Consider the following 11,661-nt stretch of genomic DNA (forward strand, 5'->3'; position numbering starts at 1 on the left):
CTGCCCAAAACAGGATGTCTGGGTCTTACCAGCTGCTTGGCCCCTTTGAGATGCCGAAGGATGAGGAAGCCAAATGACTTGAGAATAATTCTGTATTCTCAAGAGCTAATAAGTAGCGACTCACACACAACCTGTTGATGACACTTAGAAGAAATTGTTGTAAACTCAATGGGATATTTTCACACATTTATAAGCCTTATTGTTGTTTCTAGGAGACCCCCGAAGCTGAATTACAAAATTAATTTCCCTTATGTTGAGAAGGGAGGCCATGCCTACCCCATATGAAAATTAGCATTATATGATGAGATGCTTTTTGTCCTGATTGATTAGCCAGTGAGGCCTCAAAGGCCCTCCATAAGGCACATGCTCTGTTGTTACGTACATCAAAACCAAATGAGATAAACCTGCTGATGAAGATATAATAGGTTCTTGTTTCAGGGTATGGATCAATAAGGCTGGGCCTGAGCTAGGAACTCCCAGTGTGCCTGCTGATTTGATAATTCCAAATATACTAGGCAGAATGCTGGAGTGAAGTATTAATAAATGACTTGATAAGCTGTATATTAACACAATAATCAATCTAAGCAAAAATTATAATGGCTATTTCAATAGTGGCACCACATTCACAGTGCAACCAACTAACCACATGCTGACTTGGATTAAGACTTGTTCAAAATGGGAACCCATGTTCTGCATTCTAAGCCATGCCAAAGTCTATGGCTGAGGAGGTTCTAGCCTTGTTCAATTGGAAGACTTTTATTGCTATTTTGATAAATAGATGTGGTATGCCAATGAACTTTTCAAAATACATTTATACCACATATGACTCTTGCTGTTAACCTTGTAGCAAAGACCAATTCTATAGTGGCTGATTGTTACTGAGAGAAAATTATATCAATTAAAATGGTGATATTATATTATCGTTACTGTGGCATGGTGGCCAACATGCTCATAAAGGAAATAAAATAAAGTTTGTCACACATTTTTCAGGAAATGTTGCTGAAGAGTTGACAGAAGACTGTAAGAGCCTGAGGGAAAAGACGACGTGTTAGGAAATTGCTACATTCCTCTGGAGTGACATCTGGGAGTGATGATCCCACTATGATAAAACTGAAGGCTAACTGAGTGTAGAAATAAGGAAAACAATATAGATGAAGCTAGGGCTTTCATTATGGCAATAAGACTGTCAACACTTCCTGAGGAGTCAGGGTCATGGGACCCTCACCTGGGATTCCAAATATCATTTCTTTCCACAGTCCATCTCTGCATACCTTTGGGAGTGGTCTGATGGACTATATAGGTGGTGGAAAGTTAATTGAAGGCAGGATTCCGGTGAAGTGGCCTTCTTCAGTTGGTATCCACACTGCAGTGGTTTCTCAGAGATGTGGCTGTCTTTGTCTCAACCCCACTCCTGTAAGTATTTCTTCACTTATGTTCATCCAAGCTGAATGAATTCATAACTTTACACTAAACTATGCATGGATGAAATACTTTCTTGGTTTCCTGTAGTACTTAGGAAAAATTTATAATCTTCATTATAAAAGGCACAAGACACAGTACACTCTTCCATCAACAGTTCAGAAAAGATTTTTTTGTGCTCCAGAGAAATGTAGTAATTTCTATGGTTTGTGTTGTCTGGATTGGAGTGAACAGAACAAGATATTCATATTACTAGTATCTCTTGACTAGAAACACAATCTCCAATGCTCAGGACAGCCTCTGGACAAGGAATGGTCCATCTTAATATGGGAAATTATCTGGAATGAGAACACAGGAATGAATAGGTACAATTTATTACAATTCCAGAATGAAACAGGTTTCCTTTTCTGGTTCCAGGTCACTGCTCTGGACCGACTGACTTGAATCGACCTATTGACACTTTCAGTTCTCAGCCCAACATAGACAACAGTAGCAGACGTGTGTCTTATACTCTCCTGAGAAATTGGCTCAAAACAAATGATTTTGTAAAATATAAAGTGCCATGTATTGGCCTTTATATTTTTTATATTATATTAAGAAAGCTGAACGAGTACATATATGAATGTAACAACCATAAATGAAAAAATAGACCATGACCTTAAAAGAGAGCAAGGAAGGGTAAATGGGAAAGTTTGAGGGGAGGAATATGAAGGGGAATTGATATACATACGTTATAACTTCAAAAAGTAATAGAAATAGAAATAACTGAATTTGTAACAACTAAGAAATTTATGAAATTTGAAACAAGAGAGTAACATACCTAGACTGATAATATCTCTTCAATGAGCAATAGAAGATGTATGTGTGTGTGTACGTGTGTACGTGTATGTCTGTCTTGTGTATTTATCAAGTATAAATTAACTCATGAAAACATGTTTTTTGAAAATTGAGATAATGTTAATTTTGACAAGAATTTAATTTTTTGTAGTTTTTTTTTTGTTTTGGTGTTTTTGGGGGTTTGTTTTTGTTTTTGTTTTTTTTTCCAGACAGGGTTTCTCTGTAGCTTTGGAGGCTGTCCTGGAACTAGCTCCTCCACCTCCCTAGTGCTGGGATTAAAGGCGTACGCCACCACCGCCCGGCTAAGAGTTTGATTTTATACTTAAAAGGGTTGGTTAACTAACTTTCACACTGAATAACTTTTCTGATTTTTTTTAATTCTTTGGAGTATTTGAGATTAGATGTTTCCCATACCTTAATCTTAATAATTCCCTCCTTTAACTTTGGACATTTCAAATTGCTTCCATCAAAGGTTCTGTTAAACCTGGATTCTAAGATTCACAGGTTTTTTACATCATTTTGGTTTTTTTGTTTGGGAAAGGCTTTTCTCATTTGTTCAGGTGTTTTGCATATTTTTGTTTTCACGGGTATGCATTTGTATTACGTATGTTTGTATTCATATTCTCAGGCATGTGCGTGATCCTTGGGGCTAGAGGTTTATGTCAGAAATCAGCTTCAATTCATCTACCTTATTCATTGATGCATGTCAAGTGTAATCACAACCTACCCATACGGTTAGTTTTCTATGGTATCCTCTAGTTCTGCCCTTTAAGAAACGGGACTTCTTAAGGGCCTCCATCCACCAGGCATTTGCTTAGATTCTGAGAATTGTAATTTCAATCTTCATACCTTATGGCAGAAATTTTAAATACTATGCCCCAACTGGTCCTTGTGTTTTTATTTCTGAAAATTCTCTGTGGTTGTATCACTAAGGTTTATAAGGTCTTTTTAACCAGGCAGTGAAGTACACACCTTTAATCCCAGCACTTGGGAGGCAGAGACAAGGGGATCTCTCTGCCTTTGAGGCCAGCCTAGTCTACAAAGCAAGTTCCAGGACAGCCAGGGCTACACAGAGGGACCATGTCTCGAAAAATAAAATAATTAAAATTTTAAAGAAGAAAAGAAGGGAGGGAGGGAGGGAGGGAGGGAGGGAGGGAGGGAGGGAGGGAGGGAGGGAGGGAGGGAGGGAGGGAGGGAGGGAGGGAGGGAGGGAGGGAGGAAGGATGTGGTACATACTGATCTTTCCTATTGAAAGAACAAATGACTTAATGTTTTAGAGGTCTATCGCCTGATGGGATCAGCACAGCTCATTGTCACAAGTCTGAAAAGTTGGCGTGATCAGAGGAGAGGTCTTAGCACCTGTCTGATCGTGTCATGAAGGGTACCGTATTGAGGTGATTTTCATAGTAGATGATGTTTGTTCTCCCAAGTCGGCTCAAATGTACTAATCCGTACAAAAGAGGGGATAGACGAGGCTTCCCTAGACAGCATAACATGTGTAAATTCACTTGGAAAGACCACATAAGTGATTTCTTTCTTCATGCCAGGGGCCCTCCTGCTGCCGCTCGTATCGAGCATGCTTCTGTGGGAGAATGCGGCGTGTGTGCCCATGTGTGAAGTGGTAAATGGGCGATGCCAGTTGACGCTCGAGTACTTGTTTAATCAAGCTCGTGGCCTGTCTAAGAACACCAAGCGCCTCACTTCGGAAATACTCAATGAGTTCGTAAGTACCTCACTTACGGTCGGCTTCTCCCAAGAGGAGCTTTCACAACAGTATCTGGGTGGTACTGCAGGTCAACAGAGAAGCCCTGTGATCCAAACATCATGTAACACATCTTCACGGGCACAATAAACAGAACCAGAAGAACGGAACAGTTTGGTGAAATCTTTAAGTTTAAGGGGGGAAGTCTTTAAGTGACTTTTTTTCTCTATAAGAAATTTCTATATTTTAAATTATTTTTTAATTAAAAGTGTTCCACTTGTGACGGGAAACCCTATAATGTTTGACTAAAAAGAATCTCTACCTTCTTTTTGGGGGGGTGCTGGGCGCCAGTCCCCATCAGCTTTTTCACTTAGTGCACAGCAGATACCCAATAAAGCAGAATGGCTTGTAGGCAAAGGCTAAAATTAAGAAGAGTTACAATTAGAGAAATAACGCTGGGAGGAGAAAAATCAATAATGATAATAGCAATAATTATAGCTTCTCAGAAATCCCCAAACTTGGGAGACATTGTAAAGCATGAGTTTACCATTTTGAAGGAAACATTTTAACAGCTGTAAATAGGCTCCGCCTTCTGGATGAAGAGGCTTTGCTCCCCCTACATCAGTTAAGGTGATAACAATAGACAAGAATGTCAAATAACAAGGAACGTGTAGCATAGGCCTCTCGCATGTGTAATAAACACATTCATATAGTTCTACTTAATCACAAGAAACTTTTTCGTTCTGCAATCTTGACTGGCAGCCTCCCAACTTGTTAGGAACCCTAGTGGGTCATTAATCTTCACAATTTTGCTCATTATAAAATTCAAATAAAGGTATTTTAAATAATATATTTAACAAAATATAATTTCAATAAATATTGATAATAGGAAACATTGAATATATTATTTTATTTTAGTTTTTCATTGTATGATATTTCTGAAAATATTATGCATGAGTTTTCCAATGACTGATTCTATTATATTCATCAAATTACAGTTTGAATTTTTAAGGAAATTCTATGGTCAAGGTGTACAGATCCAGTAATAACAAGTAACAGGAAGCTGAGGGTCACAAGCACAGATACACACTCACTGTGCCAATGATGTTCCAGGAAAGAGCATTGTTAAAACACCAAGTGTTTTTTTTTCTTTCTTTCAAATAACAACTTTTTAGAAAGCATGTGAAAGCAAAAGAATGGTAAATCAGAGAAGTTAATAGGCTTCCAGGGTAGTGGAACAGTGATATTACAGATCTGATGCACTAACTACACCAAAGCATCATTTTCCTCATTCCTAAATTTAAATATTTTTATGTAAGGCTCATCCTTTAAAAGTGAACATAGACCAAATGCATTAATGTACTACTCATGGATTCACTAACTCACTTCTCCAGTTCCCTAATGTTCTCATCATTTCCAGGACAAAGAGTATGCTAAAGGTCCAGGCATCCAGGACAAAATTCCCCTGCTATGCTACAATTATTCCCTCCCTGTTCCAGATAACACGACAGAAGACCAAGAGATTCAGGTGAGGCCTCGGTGTCATTTTCTCATCAAATCAACTGAAGCAGGGGCCCCAGCTCTGTCAAGCTGCAGGTCATTACAGGAAAAAGGAAGGAACTGGGCAATCCATGGGGAAAGCTTACAATTCCATCTGATGTTGCTGCCTTCTCCTTGGGCTTTATATCTTGGGAAATACTGTATGTGCTGCTCAGGAGGCAAATATGGCATCTGTTGCAAGGCTGACACATTGGGCAACCTGTTAATAGTAACTATGACACCCTCCCATCCTGTTCCTTGACGTAACCAACCTTAATCTATCAAGTTTAATGCACCACACATATATTTTGTGCTCTTTGATGATTTTATACTTTGGCTACGCACATTCTGCACATCTGCTTCACATATCTGTAACTGTAAACATGAGGGAAAGGGAAGGGGGAGACTATCTTTAAAAAGTAAAGGAAGAGAAAAATCTATTAAGATCTATTCCATGTCTAGACACTCACAAATCACTGTACTAACACTGTTGCTAATGATCCTCAAAACATTGCATAACGCAAGTGACAAACACTACACTAGGTATCACATGCAATTCAATCTGCAGTTTTTCATACATTTTAATATGATGCTCAATTGTTTTTGCCTAGCCTGAGGTCCTTCTGAAAGAGACCATAGGTATGCTGACTGTCTGGAACAACACCCTGAGGCGTGTAGTAACAGATATTACTGATCTGGAGTCAATCCCCGGTGTTGGTGCTTTCATTTCTAAAATCAGAGAGACAGTTTCAAAATTAACAAGACTCGCAGGACTACTAAAGGAAGTCAAGTCATTACTCAACCTGGTAAGGTCCTGCCTTTTACTACTTGGCTTTTCTCATTCATGAAGGCTGCGACCCTGGTAGAGACAAACGCTTTTGAAGTATGTCTCCTGGGAGAGTGACATAGACAGCCTCCTGCCTGAGGGGTTGTTGGCAACTCTAACTTTCTCAAAGGTGTTTCACTCAGCACCTCACAGCCAGGGCTTTCAGGAGACAGAAATTTCTCCTCAAAGTAATTTGGACAGTGCCGTTCCTGGACAGAGTGAACGTCTCTTGAGATTTCAGGAGATCTCACACCATCACTGGTCTGTCTGCATCTTAACCACCAAGAACAGTCCTCGTCATTGCTGTGGCTTTGTTTCCAGATATTAGCTGCTGGGGTAGATTTGATTGAAAGCAGGAAGAAGAAAATGGTGAACTAACAAAATCAAGATGTACCAATAGTACCTCAGAGACAACACCAAAGATACAGGAAAGGTCATTCTTGGGAGAGCTAACACTAGTTCCTTTATTGTCTTTCACTCAGACCCACATCTACAGTCAAGTAGCAACTTCTATCTATTTTTGTAGGGACATACTCCACCTAGGACCAGCTGCATGTCCAAAATATATGTGGGGGATCTTGGGTCTAGTTTCCAGATAACAGATCTACGAATGCCTCTTCTAGACTCATGAAAATCCATATTTTGGGATAAAGATTTCCTTTCCTAATTTTCTCCCAAATCTTTATTCAACACTTAAAAGCACTACAGAATGATAATTATTAATATTACAATTAATAAGTGCTTATCATTTCATGACTAGATTCGTCTTGAATTTGAGGAAGATGAAGACGACCTTGCCACAGATGGACTGCCATCTTTACATCTGTTAGACAATTCTTCTCCTCTATTTTTCTACCATGTCCTCCTTGGCTGCCTGAATTATAATGCAGAAAGGATCGCCATTCGTGTGAATATCTTGAGATGTCAAATGGTCCCCAGAAAATGCTAAGTCTGCATTCTATTTATTCTGAAATGCTCAGAAACAGAGCAATGCTCTAGTGACTCATCCCTCCAAACATTTTTGTACAGTTTATGCCTTTTTCATGTGTACTGATGAATTCTTGGGCTGTTAAAAACTAATGCTTTAAAAATATCATGTCTGAAAACATAAATTTGTAACTGTTTCTTTGGTCAATTTACTAGCAAACATATCAAAAGCATTGAGATTTTCCTCTCAAAATTTGCTGTAAGTTATGTTTTTCTTGAAAACAAGATCCAATCCAAACTGATCTAGAATCGCTGTAAGTTAATGCAAGTCAAGTGAATAGAATCGAGGAGGGACATGTTACTCTAGCAATAACATGGAACTCCTGGGATACTTTATGACAACCAGCACCCACTACCATGAGCCAATTTTCATATTGTACTGAGAAAAAAAATACAAGGACAATGCACTTCAATATCCCTCATTTCCAAAAAAAAAAAAAATATTTTCAATCCAGAAAGCTCTTGGATCCAAAGAAATAATGGCTCTAAGTATCTGCAAGGACTGCATACTCCTCTGAATTCTCATCTGCTCAGTATCATCTTCGATAAAGGCACATGTTATCTTTACCTGGGGTCTAGCAAGGCTTCTCCAGGCTAATTTTCACTTCCTCTGTACACTGCTTAGTACTTTTACCTCATGCTCTGATGCTTCTAGTCACTTCCAGTTTTGACACTGTTATACCAATGGACATCCGGAACTGATCACGCTACTGTCCTTGCCAGAATATTTCCACGTACGTGACACTATCACAACTGGATGGAAGGTTGGAAGAAATGGGCAATTCTTATAGTCTTATGGTGTAAGAGCATTAAATGCTCTCAACTAAATTCCCTATTAGTGGCAGGTACCTCTCTCATAGAACATATTAATGAGTAAATAAGATTATTATAGATTGGCATCCCTCCTCCTCACCTCTACTGTTTGTGACCTCCTACAGTCTCTGCTTGCTATCCCATTGCTATAAAAACCAAAGTGGCTCAAAGTTTATTTGCCAACTAACTCAGAGGAATTCATAAATCACAATCACTCACTTCTCAGCCATAAATCTGCATACCACTGACCTCTCCATTAGGTTTCTAACACTTTTTCTTTTTCTCTTGTTCAGATGGTCACAGAGTAGATCAGAAAGTCAAATTCATTATAACTAATTTTCCCGAAGAGTGAAGTGCAATTCTTCCCTTGATTTTAGCCTCATGCAATTTTCTCTATTAACAATCAGCCTGCCCATATATACAGATTTTCTCATCAAGGTCACAAATTATAGCACCCATACTCGCTGCTACAATCCCTAATAGTCCATATCCTGAGTGTGGAAAAGCATTATGGGTGAGGATATTGCAACCCATTAACTGCCTTCAAAGCAAGTGAGAGGCTGATTTAAATGCCAGACATCCTTGAAAGTGGCAATGTCGGGCTGTCTTTCTACAACAAAGAACTTATGGAAAGAGAAGAAAGGAGAAAAGATGACAAAACCTAAAATGTATGAGAGACAGGATGTGGAGTTAATTGTCATTAGATTACCAAACTCAGGGGAACCTACATCTATTGTTATTTTTAAACTTAATATCAGATAGCATCTCATGTTCTCCTTTTCTTCCCTTCTCCCTTGCTTTCCTGATAATTTCAGTTAAACTCAAATATTCTTTTCCTTAATCTGCTGAATTACAGTAGTTCTAGGGCAAGCAACACTAGATGGTTATGTATAGAAATATTCAAAAATCTACCAGTCATACCAGACTTGCAGGAATATTGTCCAGCAAGAAGACCTTCTTCCCTCAGATCTAGTATTGTTTTTATGCTCAATCATGCTCCTGCCTTTGACTGAGATGATTTAAATATCTCTGCACAGTACCATGCTATAAAATAATCTCTGACCTCTTCAGTGTCTGTAAAATATCATCGCTCTGCTATAATTCAGCCTGTGACCATCAAAGTTGGGAGAGTTGGTGGGAGTCATGGATGTTTTATATCCAAGTTATTTATTATCAAAAGCAAAGAGTATACGTTTCCCACTTAACTTATTTCCTAATAACTTATACATATTTCCAAAACAGAGGATAGTAACTTAAGAGCAGGGAAATTTGACAATACAATTTTATAAAATGCAATTTGAAGAGTGTTTTTCACAAGCATGGATACTAGACCCAGGTCAGTCACTGAGGAAGTGAGGTAGAAAAGGTTTCTGTTCACAGAGACATTTCACTAAAATCAAGGTTTCAGGGGAGACTAGTACAGATATTAGTGTTTTGTAGAGTCAATGAGCAGTAGTAAAGGGCTATGACAACAATGACCTACCCATCAGAGAGTCTCCTTTCTTCTCCTTTTTCCTTCTTCCTTCTTATTTTTTTTTTTTTTTTTTTTTTTTTTTTTTTTGGTTTTTTCGAGACAGGGTTTCTCTGTAGGTTTGGTGCCCGTCCCGGAACTAGCTCTTGTAGACCAGGCTGGCCTTGAACTCCCAGAGATCCTCCTGCCTCTGCCTCCCGAGTGCTGGGATTAAAGGCGTGCGCCACCACCGCCCGGCCTTATTTTTTGATTTCAACATAAGATAAAATTTGAATGAAACATCCTTCCATAGCCAGAATAGCATCAGTACTACCAAAACAAGACAGAATGAAAACAAATGTAGAAATTTATTATTTGCATAAAGTACCAAATCATCCCTCATGGGCACCTTAAAGACCAAGACTGAGCTTTGAAAATCTGTTCTCCAGGACTCGCAGCTGAACTTTTGAGAAAGGGTTTCAAGAAATGTCCGTGGTAATTCTAACATTGGTAAAATAGGTGGTGTTACATGAAGGATCCGTGACTCAGTAGTTCTAAAATTGGTAAGGTGGGCTACATGAAGGAACAGTGACTCAAAGCACAGCAGGGAGGTTCCTGAACCTGAGACCAGTGCTCTTTCAGCAGTGCATGGCCAGCAGGTAAGAAACCTGTAGGCAGACTATACCACCACCACTGCCACCCGCTGGTGGCATAAGACCCTGTTCCAGCATCCTCCCTGCAGACAGCCCTCTCCGGCAACATCAGCAGACCCTATAAACACAAGTGCCACCCACATCAATTGGAGGAACAGCAGTCCCTGTGGGAACAAGCAACACCTATATCAACTGTAAGAACAGAGGAGTGAACAACAATGTAAGAATATATTCAGCAATATAAAGGGCACTATGATACCACCAGAATTCAGTGGTCCTATCACAGCAAGATCTGAACACCCCAATGCAGATGAAGCAGAAGAAAGTTACCTTCAAAATAACTTTATGAACATGATAGAGGCTCTTAAAAGGGAAGTGAAAAATTCCCTTAAATCAAGAAAGGACAAACAAAAACAAACAAAAGAAATCACTAAATTCCTTTAAAAAAAAAAAAAAGCCAAGGGAAAAAAACAAATAGGTGAAGACAAGAGTTCAGAACTCAAAAATTGAAATATAGGCAATAAAGAAAACACAACCAAGGAAATTCTGGAATTGTAAAATCTGGGTAAGTGGACAGGAACTGCAGATGCAAGCATTTCCAGTAGAATACAAGAGATGAAAGAGAGAATCTCAGGCACTGAAGATATGATGGAGGAAATGGATTCATTGGTCAAAGAAGATGTTAAATTCAAGAATATTTAACATAAAACATCCAGGAAATCTGGGACACCAAAAAAAAAAGACCAAACCTAAGAATAACAGGAATAGAAGAAGGGGAAGAATTCCAACTTGAAGGCACAGAAAATATATTCAACAAAATCACAGAAGAAAACTTTCCCAACCTAAAGAAGGACATGCTTAGCCGGGCGGTGGTGGCGCACGCCTTTAATCCCAGCACTTGGGAGGCAGAGGCAGGCGGATCTCTGTGAGTTCGAGACCAGCCTGGTCTATAAGAGCTAGTTCCAGGACAGGCTCCAAAACCTCAGAGAAACCCTGTCTCGAAAAACCAAAAAAAAAAAAAAAAAAAAAAAAAAAGAAGGACATGCTTATGAAGGTGCAAGAAGTTTACAGAACACCAAATCAACAGGACCAGAGAAAAAGTCCTAAGGCCACATAATAATCAAAACACTGAACATACATAATAAAGAAATATTATTAATAGCTGCAAAGGAAAAAGGCCAAGTAACATATAAAGGCAGACCTATCAGAATTACACACAACTTTTCAATAGACTCTAAAAGATAGAAGGTCTTGGACAGACTTTTTGCAAACACTACGAGATATAGGGATGGTTCAACATATGAAAATCTATCACTGTAATATATCATATAAACAAACTGAAAGAAAAAAAAAACATCATCTCATTGGATGCTGAAAAAGGCTTTGACAAAACCCAGGACACCTTCATGATAAAGGTCTTGGACAGGTCACGGAA

The 11,661-nt window shown here is 38.8% G+C and overlaps 1 protein-coding gene across 1 annotated transcript; it reads left to right on the top strand.

The window, feature by feature from the left end:
• Positions 1–1,382: 1,382 nt before the first annotated feature.
• On the top strand, positions 1,383–7,272 carry LOC130885445 (prolactin-5A1-like). Its single transcript, XM_057786917.1, has 5 exons — positions 1,383–1,413; positions 3,804–3,979; positions 5,379–5,486; positions 6,109–6,303; positions 7,084–7,272. The coding sequence occupies exons 1-5, from the start codon at positions 1,383–1,385 to the stop codon at positions 7,270–7,272; spliced, it is 699 nt and encodes a 232-aa protein (XP_057642900.1).
• Positions 7,273–11,661: the final 4,389 nt, after the last annotated feature.

The sequence above is a fragment of the Chionomys nivalis genome, chromosome 13 (genome assembly GCF_950005125.1).
Source record: "Chionomys nivalis chromosome 13, mChiNiv1.1, whole genome shotgun sequence".
NCBI lineage: Eukaryota > Metazoa > Chordata > Mammalia > Rodentia > Cricetidae > Chionomys > Chionomys nivalis.

Excerpts from the sequence above, each read along its gene's own strand:
- LOC130885445 (XM_057786917.1), top strand. The coding sequence starts at position 1,383 with ATGTGGCTGTCTTTGTCTCAACCCCACTCCT. Across the intron at positions 3,980-5,378 it reads CGGAAATACTCAATGAGTTC|GACAAAGAGTATGCTAAAGG; the intron begins GTAAGTACCTCA and ends CATCATTTCCAG. Across the intron at positions 5,487-6,108 it reads CAGAAGACCAAGAGATTCAG|CCTGAGGTCCTTCTGAAAGA; the intron begins GTGAGGCCTCGG and ends GTTTTTGCCTAG.